Here is a 17539-nt window from a genome sequence, read left to right on the forward strand (position 1 = left end):
GTCACGCCCAGGTCTTTCTAGGCTCCGCCCAAACTTTTCCAGGACACCCACCACCCGGACCACCCATGAAGGCCACGCTCTCTGTCCCCACACCCTTTAAATTCCTCCCGGCACCCTTCTTGTCCCCCCCTGCCCCCCATGCCCAGGCCCCTCTCAGCCACGCCCTACTTCCTTGCCCGGCTCCTCTACCCTCCCTCTTGGCCCTGCCCTTCACAGGCCTCTCCCCCTCGCGACACCCTTCCATCCCCAGCCCCCTGCTCACAGGGCTCATAGTAGTCATAGACCGTGACCTGGGCGGCCTGCAGAAACTCCGCAGGCAGCATCCTGTGGACCCGGAAGCCCAGCACCGTGTCTTCCTGGTGGGAGAGCTGGGGAGGGGAGTCCTGTCTGAGCTGACCAGGGCCAGTGACCACAGGCCTTGCTCATAACCGCTGACCACACACGTGGCCTTGACTACTGGGCGCTGACTTCAGATGGCAAGGTTCTCTGGCAACACCACCCAGGAGAACCTGGCTGACCGTGGTTCTCTGCCCACCAGGCTGCCCACAAGCCTGTGGTGGACACCGGCCTTCCTCACCTTCTCCAGGTAGAGGACCACGGTGCTGTCGCTGGATTTCGTCTTGGTCTCGTACTGGAACGCATACATCTCCACCTCGCTCGTGAGCTGGGGCACAGGGTGAGGGCTGCAGGCTCGCTGGGACCCCCGAGGCCCGCAGCCCTAGGAGCTCCCGTCAATGTGAAGTAATTCTAAGCACTTCCAGTCTTTGTCCAACCCACCCCAGTGTTGGGGAAACTGAGGCACAATCAGGGCAGCACTTGGCTAAGGCCAGGCAGGGAGGCAACCAGAAGTGACCGTGGGTCACTGACGAGGGATTGGACTCTGCCCTGTGCTAACGCTGAGTATGGGATGCTGCCAGGGCGCCCACCCCGCTCGGCAGAGGGCGGGTGGGACCTACATTACCTGTTTGAGGTCATCATGGTTGGGGTAGAAGCCAGTGAGCAGGGAAACCTCCATGATGGTCATTGTGGCCTCTCGATCACCCAGGAACCTGGGAATTTTACAGCTCCAGTCTCTCTTCCTCCTGCCCCTTCCCCCACGCTCCCCCTGCCATCATCTCTCACATGGACCAGTGCAGTAGCCTCCTCCTGGGTTTCCGCTCACTCCGCTGCCCCCCAAAGCATACAGCTTTCACAACAAGAATCTGATATGTCACTTCCTTGCTTAACCACCTCTACCAACCGCCTTGTCTCGCCCTCCACTTCACTCCCATCCCAGCCCTCATTTGATTGCTCTGAAGTGTCAGCCTCGCTCTTTCCTCTGGACCTTTGCATATGTTCTCTCTGCCTGGGATCCTCACTTCTCCCTCTTCGCCCTGAAGCACCCTTTTTAAAAAATATATATATATTTTATTGATTTTTTCACAGAGAGGAAGGGAGAGGGATAGAGAGTTAGAAACATCGATGAGAGAGAAACATCGATCAGCTGCCTCTTGCACACCCCCTACTGGGGATGTGCCTGCAACCAAGGTACATGCCCTTGACCGGAATCTAACCTGGGACCTTTTAGTCCACAGGCCGACACTCTATCCACTGAGCCAAATCGGTTAGGGCCTGAAGCACCCTTTCATCTTTGCAATCTTGGCTGATGCATCACTCCCTCTGGTAGGCCTTTTCCACACATCAGAGCATTCTCTAAGTTGCCCTGTTGTCGCTTCTTGGACCTTTCCTTTGCCACATTTAATCACAGTTGTCACTTTACATTGTTTCTGGGTGATTATTTGGTTACTAGGAGCCCAAAGCACGAAATTCGTGCAAGAGTAGGCCTTTCTTCCCCCAGCTGCCAGCACCAGCTTCCCTCTGGCACCCGGGACCAGGGCTTCCCTTGCAGCCCTGGCTTTGTCTGGAAGGATGTCCAGAAAGACGTCTGGTCTAATTAGCATATTACACTTTTATTATTATAGACTAGTGACCCGGTGCATGAAATTCGTGCGGGGGGGGGGTGTCCCTCAGCCTGGCCTGCACCCTCTCCAATCTGAAACCCCTCGGGGGATGTCCGACTGCCAGTTTAGGCCCGATCCCTGTGGGACAGTCGGACATCCCTCTAGTAATCAGGGACCGCTGGCTCCTAACCGCTCACCTGCCTGCCTGCCTGATCACCCCTAACCACTCTGCTTGCAGGCCTGCTCACCCCCAACTGTCCCACCCGCTGGCCTGATCGCCCCCAACTGCCCATCCTTACTGGGTAATACAGCATCTGAAGCTAGCTTTCTGGGTTCAAACCCCGCCGGCTCTTCTGTGTGACTTAGGGCAAGTTGCTCAACCTCTCTGTGCCTGATTGCCCCCAACTGCCCCCCCCTGCTGGCCTGCTCGCCCCCAACTGCCCTCCTATCCTGGTCTGATCGCCCCTAACTGCCTCTGCCTCGGCCCCGCCACCATGGCTTTGTCCGGAAGGACGTCCAGAAGGTCTCTGGAAGGTCTCCTGATCTAATTAGCATATTACTCTTCTATTAGTATAGATTGTCTGTCTCCCCTGATAAGCTGTGAGCTCCACCAGGCAGGGAGGGACTGCCTTGCTCACATCTGTGCACCTAGATCCTAGAATAGAGCCTGATACTCAGTAGGCACTCAATAAATATTTTTCTCTGGGGCAGACCTGAGAGACAGCATTTGGGAAACCGAGCAGGACTGGATTGGGGGCTGGAATGTCTAGAGACAATGAAGGATAAGGATGAGGAAGAGCTGTGGGGCTTGGAGACAGCTCTGGGAATGTGGGGGTTGTTCATTATTGTAGGCCCGCCCCCACCCCATCCCAGGACGTAGCAGGATGGGAGCTGAATGGCAGACAAGCATGGAGGGCAGGGTAGGAGGCAGAATGGGGAATGGGCAGGGGAGGGCAGGATGGGAGGTAAGATGAGGGGACAGGCACGGAGAGGCAGGCTTTGTTGGTTCCCACCCTCCACTCAGCACACAGGGAGAGCTGTAAGGAGTCTGGATACCAGGAAGTGAGGCCTTCTCCCTCCCAGTCCAAGACCCTGGTGCCCTGACCTTGTTTCCATCCGAAGTTGAAAGGTCTCTTTCCCACTTTTTTTTTCTGTAGAGAGAAGGCAGAAGTTCAGAGGCTGGGTAATACAGCCTCTGGAGCTAGCTTTCTGAGTTCAAACCCCGGCTCTTCTGTGTGACTTAGGGCAAGTTGCTTAACCTCTCTGTGCTTTAGTTTCCTAATCTGATTATAATATTCCCAACTCACTAGGGTTGTTGTAAGGATTACATGAGTTAATACAAGTAAAGCACTTAACACAGCATCTGATCAGCATTTTATAACCATCTATTGTTATTATTATTAGTAGTAGTATTAGTATTATTACTAGAGGCCCGGTGCACAAAAATTTGTGCACTCAGGGGGGTCCTTCAGCCTGGCCTGTGCCCTCTTGCAGTCTGGGACCCCTCAGGGGATGTCCACCTGCTGGCTTAGGCCCTCTCCCTGGGGGGATTGGGCCTAAGCTGGCAGTCAGACATTCCTCTGGCAGCCCAGGAGCCCTCTGGGGATGTCCACTTGCTAGCGGGGACCAGGCCTAAGCTGCAGTCGGACATCCTTAGTGCTGCTGAAGAGGCGGGAGAGTCTCCCGCCATCACTGCTGTGCTGGTAGCCGTCAGCTTGGCTTGTGGCTGAGCAGAGCTCCCTCTGTGGGAGCACACTGACCACGAGGGGGCAGCTCCTGCATTGAGCGTCTGCCCCTGGTGGTCAGTGTGTGTCATAGTGACCAGTCATTCCCAATCGTTCTGCTGTTAGGGTCAATTTGCATATTACCCTTTTATTATATGCCTGGTGCATGGGTGGGGGCTGGCTGGTTTGCCCTGAAGGGTGTCCCGGATCAGGGTGGGGGTCCTGCTGGGGTGCCTGACCAGCTTGGGTGAGTGGCTGATGGCTGTTTGCAGGCTGCCAAGCCCCCCAGGTGGGGTCCCCACTGGTGTGCCTGGCCAGCCTGGGTGAGGGGCTGAGGGCCATTTTCAGGCTGGCCACACCCCCTTCAGGATGGGGGATCCTGCTGGGGTGCCTGGCCAATCTGGGTGAGGGGTTGATGGCTGTTTGCAGGCTGCCAAGCCCCCCAGTGGGGACCCTCACCCCATGAGGGTGTTGCCAGCCTGGGTGAGGGGCTGATAGCTGTTTGCAGGTTGGCCACGGCCCCCAGCCACCCAAGCTCCCAGTGGAGGCTGGCTGGAAGCAGGTATCTGGGATTTATTTGTCTTCTATAATTGAAACTTTGTTGCCTTTAGCGGAGGCCACAGCCAGCCAGGGCAGGTGGGAAGCTTGGCTTCCTCCATCGCCAGGGCAACCAGCTCTGGATGTGAGGGGAAACAGCTCTGGGAATGTGGGGGTTGTTCATCATTGTCTCCTCCAGCTTGCTCCAGCTCTGTGGCTGCCAGCCGCCATCTTGGTTGGGTTAATTTGCATATAGTTGCTCTGATTGGCTGGTGGGCATGGCTTGGGGCATAGCAAAGGTATGGTCAATTTGCATGTTTCTCTTTTATTAGATTAGATTTTTAAAAGAAATGCCTCCCCCCCCCCCCCCCCCAAAAAAAGAAAAAAGAAAAAAGAATGGGGCCCAAACCAAAGCCTTGGTCACTTTTAGTCCCTAAACGTCCTGGGCCTGGTGAGACTTGTTCTTCCTACTCCTACAAGTGAGCTCCCAATGGCAGTGTCCTCTCTCCTCGGTCCCCCAAACTGGAGACTCCAGCATCCCACCATTTCTGACCATATCCACAGACTCCCTCGGCCCATCCCCCATCATCTCTTGTTGGACCAGTGCAGTCCCCTCTTCCTAGTCTCCCAGCTCCCACCCTTGCCTTCTACAGTCTGTTCCCCCCACAGCCACCAGAGGGAGCCTACACAAACCCGTGCTAAGTCACATCCCTCCTCTGCTCAGAAGTCCCCATGGCTCCCATTGCACTCTGTCCAAACACTGACGTCCTCACTGTGGCCCACAAGTCATCTGCCTCGTCATTTCTCCAACTTTTTCTCCTAAAACTCCACCCATGGCTTCTCTGCAGCCACACTGACCTCCTCACTGTTCCTCAAACCAGGAGAATTCCTTCTTGCCTCAGGGGCCTTTGCAGCTGCTGTTCTGCCTGCGGCAATGTTTCCCCTCACATCCTTCCTGGCTCCCTCTCAAGCTTCTTTCCTGTCTCAGCCCAAGCGCCACTTCCTCAGAGGGTTTCTCCTGGCTCTCCTCCAAGTCTGTGTCATTTTTTCCTGCTTTATTTTGTATGGTATTGTCAACTGCTATTATGTTATATGGTAATTTTTTATAATGCAGATTCATTTATGTTATCAATAAATAACAGTAAGAGAATAATATGTTTTTATTGTTGCATCATTGTTTGTCTCTCTCTACTACAAGAGAAGAGGGGATATTTTTCTTGTGTATGCCTGTGTTCCCAGGGCCAGGAAACAGGGCGTGGCTCATAGTAAATGCTCAATACTTGTTGCATGGCTAATAAAGCAATAAGTGTGTTTATTGAACCATCGCTAAAATAAAAAGTAGAAAAGAAGGCTCGGGCATCCTCAGGTCCAGGCTTACCTTCCAGGGCTCTATGAAGAGTAGCATTCAGGTGGTATAGGTTGCAAGTGTCCTCCCAGGACTCTGGGGACCTGTGGTACATGGTCAAGACCTGCCAGGGAGGGGGAGGTGTCAGAACCCATCCACACACATTCCCTTTCCTCCTCTGGCCAGCCCTTGCCTGCCCAGGGGTCTGCCCCTGTGGAGAATTCACAGCCACGTCCGCCCTCCTCAACCCCCGAGTGCAGTGGTCAGAACGCCTTATGGAGTCTAGACCAGCTCGGTGTAATAGAATCTTCTGATCTTCTGCAAGACGGCCACGGTCTCTATCCATCCTGTCCATATGGTGGCCGCTAGCCATGTGTGGATACTGAGCATGTGAAATGCGGCTAGTGTGATTGAGGAACTGAATTTTAAATTGTATTTAATTTTAATGAATTTAAATTGAACTGAAGCTCAAGGAGAAATGGGACACGCCCCAAGTCACACAATGGCGGGGATTCCATCATGACTCCATTGGCAGAAACAGGCTTCCTTAAATTTGGTGCACAAAGGGCTGTTCTCTTGGGCCCAGGGCATGGGACCAGAAGATGTCATGAAGCCGCTGACTCAGATACTGGGGAAGGGTGGAGTGAGCCTCTGGGGATTGGGGATCACCTTGGGCGGAGAATCTTCCCTCCATGGGGCAAGGAAGGAGATACCCCTCCAGGGACTCAGCATGGGAGGGGCAGAGGGGCCCAATGACCTCCGACCTCTACCTTCTTTGATTCTTGACTCAGCAAGTGAAAAACCTCTCTGATCCTCTATTTCCCCACCCGTTGCTTGGAGTCCATCCTTAGCTTGGCTCATCACAAATAATAGTGCCTTGAACAGTAGCTAATTTTTTTTTGCTGATTTTGATCTTGTCTTGGGGTCTAGACCTGCCCCTATTCCCACCAACTAGGGGGACCCTGGGCTCCCACTAAGAATCTCGAGGATGAAACCCCGACCTACCGATATGGTGCCTCTCCCGCTGCCACTGGCTGTGATCTCTAGGTCGTCTTCGGAAGAAAACTGGAGGAAAGGGGGAGGAGGATTTGAGGGCAGAGGAAGCAGCAAAACATGGCTCCAATGTCGGAGGGTGGGTGGGGAGGAGAGATGGTTTTACTTTGCCTTCTTGGTAGAGCACTTGTGGTGTCTACTCTGTCACAGAGCGCCTGCAACTGCCAGCTCAGGCTGTGTCCACTCTGTCCACTTTGCAACGCCTCCAAAGTTCTCTGTGTGTGAAGCCCCCCAAAGACCCTTCTACCTGGCATCTCTGCATCTGCTCTTGTTTCCTTCAGGAGGCAGAGCAAACTTTTACACATTCACACCCAATCCCGTCTCCCCTCGTTGCTGTTCTTGGAAAACTCCTGCCACCTGGCCTTCGCACCTCCTGTCCCCTCTGCCTCGATAGCCGCAAGGCTCACTCCTGTATTTCCTTAAGGTCTTTGCGCAAATGTCATCTTCTTGGTGAGACCTTCCCTACCCATCCTCCCTAAAATTTCAACTCCTTGATGTTTTCATCCCCCTTCCTGCTTAATTTCCCCCTATAGACCTTGCCACCACTCAACACACTACATTCTACTTATTTACATCTCTTAAATTTTTTTTGCTAATCCTCCCCGAGGATATTTTTTCCATTGATTTTTAGAGAGAGTGGGAGGGAGGGAAGGGGAAGGGAGAGAGAGAGAGAGAGAGAGAGAGAGAGAGAGAGAGAGAGAGAGAAACATCGATGTGAGAGAGACACACTGATTGGTTGCTGCCTGAACACTCCCTGACTGGACCAGGGATTGAACCTGCAACCCAGGTATGTGCCTTTGACTTGGGATCGAACCCATGACCCTTTGGTATGTAGGTGGACGCTCTAACCACTGAGAAACACCACCAGGGCTATTCACATCTCTTTATTGCCTGCCTTGTTCACCAAAATATAAAATTCTATTTTTTCTCTTGTTCATGGCCATATTCCTAGTACTTAGAACAATGATGGGCACACAGTAGTCCTCAATAAAGATGTACCAAATGATTGAAGGTAAATATCACCTCCTCCATGGAGTAAGGTCATGGAGATCACCTTACTCCCCACACCAAGTTATTTTCTCCTTTACACATTTATTTCTTTCCCTTGTTTCAGGAAAGCTCAAAATAGAATATATTTACTGTCTTTCTTTCTACACTGTAAGTTCCATGAGAGCAGGGGCCACACATCTTTTCTAATATATCCCCCATGCTTGGCACAAGTAGGTGCTCAGAAAATGTTTGTAGAATAAATGAACCAATGCATTGACAGTATAACCAGGGTGTGAGAGAATATTGGGGGATGAGGTTGGCAGGGACATGACTCTTGGCCTCATACCCAATGTCACCTCTGCGTGGACTTCTTGTCTGCCACCGAGCGCCTTACCTTCGCCGACCGCCGCTGGTAAGCATTGTTCTGATCGATGAGCCACTCCACGTTCAGGGATCTCTTGGGGGCTCTGATCTGGACGCGGAGATCCTGGGCACCCTCGAAGGGGACAGCTTGGCTGAAGCGGGTAAGGGCCTCGATGGCCACCACCGTGGTCTGGATGTTGGGATGGGGGCCTCAGATCAGCACCACAGACAGCTCCCCGGGAGCCGAGTCAGCACCACGGACAGCTTCCGATGGGCCGTCCTTGGCGGCACTCTCCCCCCACCCCTTCCGGCCCAGCCCCCACCCTTCGCAGGCCCGGGTCACCTGCGTGGATTTGAAGCCGCCTCCCAGCTCCCGCTTCTCCAGCAGCCACTTGGCGATGGCATGCGTCTCATTGTGCAGACCCAGCTCCAGCTTCTGCATCAGCGCATAGGCGGTGGCCTCGATGGTGTACAGGGAGTTCCAGTCCTTGTCTTTTACCGGCCAGTAGTTTTTGTCTAGAAGATGCATGCCCACCTTGTTACCCAGACCTGGGCCCACTGACCTAAACCTGTCCTCTCCTGTGTTATCTGGCCCAGTTGTTCTCATCTGCTACTTTGCTGAGCACTTACTTTAAGTGAAACTTGTTGAGGAGGCACACGGACTGGACATCGTACTTTCAGAATCACTCTAAGGGACAGACTCTAACTATTTAGAGGTGGGGAAACTGAGTTACAAAGAAGCCTCTCCAGGTCCCTGCAGCCCCACTGAGAGGGAGTTCTCCTAACGCCACTCCTCTTGCCTTGGGGGATGGAGAGGATGGAATAAGGATGAGATAGGGCAGGTCATCGGAGGCAGACCCCTTCCAATGCCCCACATTTAATGACCTTCCTATCCTTGACCTTGCCAAGCTCTTTCCCACTTGGGGGCACTTGCACCTGCCATTGGCTTGCTTTGGAATGCCCTTGGTCTTTCACAGAGGTGGGCCTTCTTATCCTTCGTTTAATCTGAGAGGGTCCCCTTTTCACAGAGGCCATCCCAGCCCCCCAATCCATGCTTCTCTCCCCTTGTCATCTCTCCCACCCACTTCATATGTTCCATCTCAGCACGTATCTCAATTTGTAATTTCCCATTCATTAGTTTGTCTTCTGCCTGACTCCCCAGGGATGGTGGGGACTTCGAGGGCAGTGACCATAGGAGTCTTGTCCACCCTGGTTTCTCAGGGCCTGAGGTCAGGGGTTGGCACACCATAGGCGTTCAATAGATACTATATGATGAGTCATACATGGCTGGGCTCAATCTCCCTCCCCCACCCCCATGGCCGGTTAACACAGTTGCAGAAGAAGTGACCCCACACACTCACTGTGGCTGGCAAAGCTGTCCAGGCGGTCGTTGGCTCGGGGGCTGTTGGTGAGGGCCAGAGCATAGGAGACTATGGCGACGGAAAAGGTTTTCTGAATGTCGGGGAGGCGTCGCTCCAGGAAGGCCCTGGCTTTCTCCATGCTGGCAACCAAATCCTAGAGAGTCAGAGAGAGGAGGCTGGAGGGAGGTGGTCAGAGGAAAGGGGTCTGGGAGTGAGAAGAGAGGGATGCACTGAGAGGAACATGAGGGTGGGGGGATCCTTGGGTGCAGGGGATAGGGCACCCTGCACATCCCGCCCCGCCCCCCCCTCTGGGTCCTACCGGTATCTCCGAGCTGCACAACTCCTCCCCCTCATCCAGGGCGATCAGAACAAGGGCTGTGAGGCATACGTCTGCCTCAGAGCCTCGGTAGCCACCCTGTGGATGCAGAACACACCCACGGCCCCTTTAACATCTTGGAGACACCTTCCCCCACCTCTCCTGCCTGACCTTACAAAGCTCCCAGGTGCTCAACCCTGGGCTGAATGATGCTGAAAGCAGGAGGGAGAAAGAGAGAGAGAGAGAGAGAGAGAGAGAGAGAGAGAGAGAGAGAGAGAGAGACTTGAGATTTGCTTGTGTGGCATCTGCCTTACTATCAAGAGCTGGCAGCCATAGAGAGTGCTGTGCCAAGCTCGCTACACTACCTCGGAGCATCTTGCAGCAGCTCCATTTACTGATAAGGAAACGGAGGGTCAGTTTAGAAAGCAGGATGCTCGGCTTGTGAGTGGGAGCCCCCGTGTCAGGTGCTATGAGAGTGGTGAGCGAGCGAGGGGCACAGAGTACACAGCGGATTTAAAAGTGGGTGACATTGAGCCCTGGCTGGTTTTCCTCAGTGGTTAGAGCATCATGAACTGAAGGGTTGCAGGTTCGATTCCTGGTCAAGGTTTGAACCCTAGTCCTGGTCAGGGTGGGTGTGGGAGGCACCAGCTGGCATGTCTCTTGCACATCAATCTCTCTCTCTCTCTCTCTCTCTCTCTCTCTCTCTCTCTCTCTCTCCCTCAGGCAGGTCAGGCCCCTGGATTTCCTTACACAGATGCCAACAAGAACAAAGCCATCACCTGGGGAGAGGCCACACTGATGGAGTGATCGGAGAATCCCAAGAAGTACATCCCTGAAGCAAACATGATCTTTGCTGTCACGAAGGAGAGTGCAGAAGGGCAGACTTGATAGCGTATCTCAAAAAAGCTACTAGCGAGTCACGGTTGGCCACTGCCTTGTTTATCACAGTGTCTCGTGACTTCTTCATGTACCGGATTTAAACTGGTCTCAGACACCAGATCAGCTCATGCATGGCTGACAGAGCATTTCCTTTGGGGCAGTCCTGATTTCAATGAGATTGGCTTGTGGTTGAATGAATATGACCAGCCTGGCCGGTGTGGCTCAGTAGTTGAGCGTCAACCCATGAACCAGGAGGCCATGGCTTGATTCCCACAGCCAGGGCACATGCCCAGGTTGTGGGCTCAATCCCCAGTCGGGGGCATGCAGGAGGCTGCTGATCAATGATTCTCATCATTGATGTTTTTATCTCTTTCTCCTTCACCCTTCCTCTCTGAAATCAATAAAAACATTACAAAATTTAAATGAACATCGTCAGCTCTTTGTTGTTGTTGTTAATCCTCACCTGAGGATATTTTTTTCCATTTTTTTAGAGAGTGCAAGGAAGGGGGAGATACAGAGAGAGAGAGAAAACAACAACATCGATGTGAGAGAGACACATTAATTGGTTGCCTCCCACATGAGCCCCAACCATGGAATGAGTCCACAGGCCGACACTCTGTCCACTGACCCAAACTGACTAGGGCAGCTTTTTGAACTTTGATGGTAATTTCAGTTCAGCAAGTGCTATCACTTCCTCCCTTTCTGAAAACATGACTGGACTTGATTCATAGAGGGCCATCTCTAAACCTGCCGGAGGTTGGTTTTATATTTTAATTTACATAATTGGTTATATTAATACTAGAGGCCTGGTGTGTGAGATTCATGCACGGGTAGGGTCCCTAGGCCTGGCAGGCGATCAGGGCCGATCGGGGCCTTCCAGCTGCTGGCCAGGGCCTTCCTTTGTTCGGTGCCCAGTGCCGGTCTGAATGCTCAGCACTGTCAGCAGGTGCAAGCGGCTGAGGCCCCAACCACCCCTGAGGGCTTCTCCACGCCCCCTACTCCTGAGGGAGGATCAGGCTAGCCCCAGTCGCTCGGTGCTGTCAGCACGTGGGAGCAGCAGCAGCAGGAGCAGGGCTGCTGGCAGACAGGGGACTGGAGGCTGCAGTGGGAGGGCCTGGGTGGGGGTGCAGAGGATGGGCTGAGACCCGCCCCTGTGCCCACCTCAGCTCTCGGCCCACAGTTCCTTTCAAGGTGCATGAATCCATGCACCTAGTGAATGAGTAATGTGTGTAGATGCAATGATAGAGACAGGCACAGGGCTGGCATTCAGGGGAGACTTCCTGGAGGAGGCTATGTCTGAACTAAATCTAATAAGAAAACAGCCGAAACCGGTCTGGCTCAGTGGATAGAGCGTCGGTCTGCGGACTGAAGGGTCCCGGGTTCGATTCTGGTCAGGGGCATGTACCTGGGTTGCGGGCACATCCCCAGTGGGAGATGTGCAGGAGGCAGCTGATCGATGTTTCTCTCTCATCGATGTTTCTAACTCTCTATCTCTCTCTCCCTTCCTCTCTGTAAAAAATCAATAAAATATATTTTTAAAAAAAGAAAACATGATTTGGCTGGGTGAAAAGAAAAGAGGGCAGCATAGGCAAAGACACGGAGGTGAATTGGAGAGACCCATGAGCCTGGGGTGTGAGAGGAGAGGCTGGCGAAGAGATACAGAAGAGCTAGAGTAGAGATACTGTTGTAGGCAACTTGAGGCACAGAAGGTGTTTGAGCAGGGGAGACCCACAGTCTGTGTGAAAGCTGTTTCTGGAGGCTCCTGTGGAGGGAACCTGGTAGGGACGGCGTGTTGGCTGGGGCCAGGGAGGACTCAGGCCCAGTGGGAGGAGGGCCAGGATGGACGACTGCTGGAAGTGAGGGTGAGGGCGAGATGGGGTCCCAGATGGACCCTGGCTTTCCTCACATTGTAAACGAGCTCAGGGTGGTCCAGAGCAAGGGGAGGAGATGCTGGGCGCTGGGCCTCGGCTGCTTGCCTTTCTCATTCTACCTGAGCACAGGGCAGGGCCTGAAAGTCTCCCAGCACCGGGCAGAGCCGTGGGTTTGTTTGACCAACTCAGACATGGGTGGGGGTGTGGGCACCTGCATGGACCCCATGATTATGGGGCCCTCCTCCAAGAACCGCCCGTCCTCGCCCTGCCTCTGGGTGATGATCCACTTGGCAATGTCACAGAGAGAGCGCAGGTCAATCATATGCAAGGTCATGGTGGAGTAGGCCAGGGCGTAAACTCGGAACACGTAGCTCGTGAGCCTGTGGGAGGGCGAGGGGGAAGCGATCACGGGGAAGGGCAGCCAAGGGTTCTGGACAGGGGCATCCACACTGTGCAGGATCCACACCATGGACCTCACCGCTTCACACTGAGCCTCGTCATGTGCAAGGCCGCTGGCCCGCAGGCTGCCTGCCCAGGACCCACAGCATGGATGCTCCCGGGTCATCAAGCCCCAGGCTGGCCCCTTGAGCTCCCCCCTCACCTCACCCCACCCCACATTGTCCTTACCAGGTGCTTCCCGGCTTTCCCTTGTGGATGTGGTAGGTGCCGTCTGCGCTCCGGTGGGTCAGCATCCGGGTATATCCTGGGGAAACAGGTGGAGGAGGTCTTGGCAGGAGAGCCAGAGAGTTGATGTTGGGGGGTGGCCGGGATCATCTGGAGGAGCAGGGTGTGGGTGTGACTTGGGGATGCATCCCAGGTACAACCTGGAGGAGGGGCTTAGACACGTATGAAGTGGGAGCTGCAGAGTCCGGACGGAAATGCAGGTCGCAGCCAGGCGTGACCCCCGGAGCAGTGTGTACGTGTCCAGGAGAATCCTGGGAGACCACCCATCTGGGAGGGGTGAGGCTGGCAGCTGCCGCTCAGGGGGATCATGGAAGGTGAAACCCAGGGAAGGGGGTACCCTGCGGAGCCACTACCTGGGCATTTTCTTTTCTTAAAAAATATATTTGTATTGATTTCAGAGATGAAGGGAGAGGGAGAGAGAGAGAGAAACATCAGTGATGAGAGAGAATCCTTGATCAGCTGCCTCCTGCACACCCCCTACTGGGGACCGAGCCTGAAACCCTGGCATGTGCCCTGACCAGGAATTGAACCGTGACCTCCTGGTTCATAGGTTGATGCTCAACCACTGAGCCACACCAGCCGGGCATTTTCTCGGGGTTCTTCTTTGGCTGCAAGCTAGAGGTTTCAGTGAGTGTGTGTGGACTCAAGGAGGCCACTCTTGGGTGTAGGCTCGTGGGGACACCTCTCAGGTACATTCTGAACCCGGCTGTTTGCATTACATCTGAAGGTTACCTGAGGGTTTGCTGCTTGAGTGTAACATGGGGTGACAGTGCCTGCTGTCCCCTGAGGATTGCTGGTGAGAGAGCCTGAATGGAGAGTTGGGGTCTGGGAGTGACTGGGAAGAGGGGGTCGATGTCCAAATTACCTGGAGGGCTCCGGGTGGACTTAGAGGCATTCATCTCTGGTTGTTACCTGGAGGTTTGGGCGTCACCTCGGGAAATGTCAGCATTCAGGTGTAACTGGGATTGTTCTGGAATTTTCTGCTTCAGGGTTCCCCGGGGTTGACCCAGGGCTTGGCACCGACTGGGTGTAACCTGGGACAGTGTCTGAATAGAACAACCTTGGGGAGTTGCTGCTTTGGGGATGAACTAGGGGTCTGTTGTTAGATTGTAACCTGAGAAGGGGGTCCCGGTGAAGGAATAACCTGGGGGTCACTGTTGGAGGTTACCTGGGACTTCAGAGTTCAAGGGCAATCTAGGGGTCACCTGGAGATGACTCTTTGGGGTCACTGTTTAGGGGTCACCCGGGGCTTGGTATCAGGTTGTCATCTGGGAGAGGAGTCAGAGTTTGGGTGCTATTGTCTGGGAGGGTCCCATGGGACCTCCCTCAAACCTGGGGGTACCCTCGTCACCCTCCCAAAGAGCCCCAGAAACCCTCATCAAGGTCACAGGAGGGCCTCACCGCTGACAATGTTCTTCATCACTTGGTCCCTGTGCTCCACCCCGACCTTGCCCCACTGGCCCGTGGCGTCCAGATAGCGGGTCAGGATGATCACCGGCGTCAGGCTGCTCAGCGTCTGCTCGGGGCAGCCGGTCGGGACCCTCAGCAGCTCATGCGTTTCTCGGGAGGTCAGGCTGCCCAGGATGGTCTCACCGAGGATGTCCCCTGCCAGGTGGGCAGGGTCGTCTTGGGAATGGCCTAAGCTTTCTGATCACTCCACATGGGCACTCCCGGCCCCTCCTGCTGCGGTGCCCAGGCGGCCCTGGAGGAGCCAGCTCCCCCCTCCCCCGCCTCCCCCCTCCCCCCGCCCCCGCCCCAGGAGCCAGCTGTGCCCTAAGCACCTTGGACGCTGACAAACACTTCTGCCTCTGTGTTGGGCATCTTGTTCCAAAGGTCTCTTCTTGGCACCAGCTCCACCTGGGGCCGACCTGAGCAGACACAACCTTCTGTGACAAGCAGGTTCTGGGGCCAGGGAGGTCAGAAGGCACGGAGCCCCCCTGGCCTGAGCACCTCATTGAACCCCTCCCTCTGCCCTGGCATGTCCCCAGGATCCCACATGCCCTTTGCAGACTCTACAAACCTTGGGGGTTCAGGACGAAGCTATGAGATATTTTTTCTATCTTGCCCCCTGCCTGTGGGGAGGCAAGGAGGAAGCAAGTTAAAAGCCATAGCAAAAGTAACAGTCGCAATGACAGTAAGAGGAAGCTTTGCTCAGCTGGTGAGAACGCAGACTCTGGAGCACTAATATCTGGGTTCAAATCCCAGCTCTTCTACTTCTTAGCTGTGTGACCTCGGGCAAATTACTTAACCTCTCTGTGCCTCAGTTTTCTCATGCATAAAAGGGAGATGATAATAGTCCCTACCTCCTAGGGTTGTTCTGAGGGTCCAATGAGTTAATATTCTTTTTATTTTATTTTTATTTTTTATTGATTTTTAAAAAGAGTGGAAGGGAGAGGGAGAGAGAGAAACATCAATGAGAATCATTGATCGGCTGCCTTTCTCATGCCCCCCACTGGGGATCAAGCCCGCAACCCGGGCATGTGCCCTGACCAGGAATCAAACCATGATCTGGTTCATAGGTTGATGCTCAACTGACGTGCCACGCCGGCCGGGCAATGAGTTAATATTCTTAAAGTGCTATATTGTAAGGCCTCATCATGTGTTTGTTAAGAAAATAAAGTATTTTTGATGGGTCATGCACAGGTCGTATGTAATTTTCACAGCCTCTGGTTGTGCATGGCTGTGATGATCACCCCCATTCTGTCAGTGAGAAAATGGGGGCTCAGAGAAGTTAAGTGCGTTGCCTGAGTGAGGTCACACGGAAGAGTCAAGATTTGAACCCAGGTCTGACTCCAAAGTTGTGAAGTGGGGCCTCTGTGATTGAACTTTCACATCGATTCTCTCAGCTCCCTCCCATCCGGGAGGCCTGTTTGTTGGTCCTGGGCCCACCTGTCCCTCCCATGACCACACAGGGGAGGTGCCACTGTCTGCATGGGCAGCATGGCGTGGGCGGATCCATTACCCGGACCAGGAGCGTCTTCTTCACATGGTCCTGGATCCCGGAGCCTATGACCTTGACCTCCACGTCCACTTTGCCCATCTCAAGCGGGAGAAGCACAAAAGGCACCACCTTGGTGGAGGTGGGGGGCAGGACCACCACCTGGCGGGACGGGGCTCCTGGCCTGGATGCGCTGCACAGCGGCTCCTTGTGGGGGAACTCCACGCGGACCTGGGGCGGGTGGGCAGTGGCGGGTCCTGATGCATGGGTGGCCCAGGACCCTGGAGTCACACCCGCCGCCTGCCCCCGGCCCGAGAGTCTTGAGTAGGTAACAGCACGGCATAGGGGTTGATAGCAAAGACCCTGTCTGGGTTCAAACCCCTCCTGCCATGTCTGTGCTGGGTGATCTCAGAAAGCCCTTTGACCTCTCTGTGCCTCAGTTTCCTCATCTCTAAAGAACCATAATGGGACCCATCTGCTGGGGTTGTGGAGAGGTTTCAGTAAGAAAATATCTTCGCCTGGCTGGTGTGGCTCAGTGGTTGAGCATCGAACTATGAACCAGGAGGTCACGGTTCGATTCCCGGTCAGGGCATATGCCTGGGTTGTGGGCTGGATCCCCAGTGGCAGCTGATCAATGATTCTCTCTCATCATTGATGTTTCTCTCTCGCGCCCTTCCTCTCTGAAATCAACAAAAATATGTTTCAAAAAAGAAAGGAGCCCTAACCGGTTTGGCTCAATGGATAGAGCATCAGCCTGCGGACTCAAGGGTCCCAGGTTCTATTCCAGTCAAGGGCATGTACCTTGCTTGCAGGCACATCCCCAGTAGGGGGGTGTGCAGGATGCAGATGATCAATGTTTCTCTCTCATCGATGTTTCTAACTCTCTATCCCTCTCCCTTCCTCTCTGTAAAAAATCAATAAAATATATTTTAAAAAAAAAGAAAAGAAAAGAAATATCTTAGAAGTCTTCCAAAAAGGCCACCACTTCCCTGGCCCTTGCGGATAATGACACACTCCCTCCCCTTTTATAAGACACACGGACCAGTGTTTTGGCAGGAAGGGGGGTGGGGGGCGGAGGCTTCACCTTGACCTGGCGGCTCAGGAAGTTGTACAGCACGGCTTGGATCTGGACTTGCTCGTTCCGGACCATGGAGAAGGGCAGCTTCAGATCCACAAAGAACGGTTTCCTGACCGTCATCTCGAAAGGCTCCGAGACGCAGAGACCTAGGACCAGGAGATGGCGTTGAGCTTAAGCAGAAGCCACGGCCCCGGGGCTGGGCACCCAGCACTCTCGGCATCGGGCCTGCGGGGTCACCTTGTCCGGGCTTGAGGCTGACGGCCACGAGCTGCCACGTGGGCCATGGGAATCGGGGCAGGTTCCACCCTCGAAGGGTGTGGGGAGAACGCTCCCTCCTTGTTAGAGGCAGGGCAGGGGGCGTTGCCTGAAGTGGGTGCTGCCTGGGACAGAGCCTCTGTTCCGGGGGGGACCAATCACCCATGGGAGGGCTAAGTGGGGTCCACCCCCAGGAGAAGGGCGT

At 54.3% G+C, this 17539-nt stretch overlaps 1 protein-coding gene across 1 annotated transcript in view; it reads right to left on the bottom strand.

Moving 5' to 3' along the window:
* Window positions 1–17539, bottom strand: part of LOC102441481 (complement C3-like) — a 35703-nt gene that overhangs the window by 8459 nt on the left and 9705 nt on the right. Inside the window, exons 18-35 of the mRNA XM_023745367.1 lie at window positions 17317–17385; window positions 17086–17225; window positions 16026–16232; window positions 15084–15135; window positions 14845–14931; window positions 14465–14668; window positions 13007–13082; window positions 12591–12759; window positions 9633–9728; window positions 9314–9467; window positions 8296–8468; window positions 7984–8142; window positions 6552–6611; window positions 5580–5670; window positions 3046–3091; window positions 962–1049; window positions 578–664; window positions 263–368 (exon numbers count right to left, since the gene is read on the bottom strand). Coding sequence (XP_023601135.1) covers window positions 263–368; window positions 578–664; window positions 962–1049; window positions 3046–3091; window positions 5580–5670; window positions 6552–6611; window positions 7984–8142; window positions 8296–8468; window positions 9314–9467; window positions 9633–9728; window positions 12591–12759; window positions 13007–13082; window positions 14465–14668; window positions 14845–14931; window positions 15084–15135; window positions 16026–16232; window positions 17086–17225; window positions 17317–17385 — 2064 coding nt within the window. The remainder of the gene's footprint in view (window positions 1–262; window positions 369–577; window positions 665–961; window positions 1050–3045; window positions 3092–5579; window positions 5671–6551; window positions 6612–7983; window positions 8143–8295; window positions 8469–9313; window positions 9468–9632; window positions 9729–12590; window positions 12760–13006; window positions 13083–14464; window positions 14669–14844; window positions 14932–15083; window positions 15136–16025; window positions 16233–17085; window positions 17226–17316; window positions 17386–17539) is intronic.

This window comes from Myotis lucifugus, unplaced genomic scaffold, assembly GCF_000147115.1.
Source record: "Myotis lucifugus unplaced genomic scaffold, Myoluc2.0 scaffold_539, whole genome shotgun sequence".
In the NCBI taxonomy this organism is placed as follows: Eukaryota; Metazoa; Chordata; class Mammalia; order Chiroptera; family Vespertilionidae; genus Myotis; species Myotis lucifugus.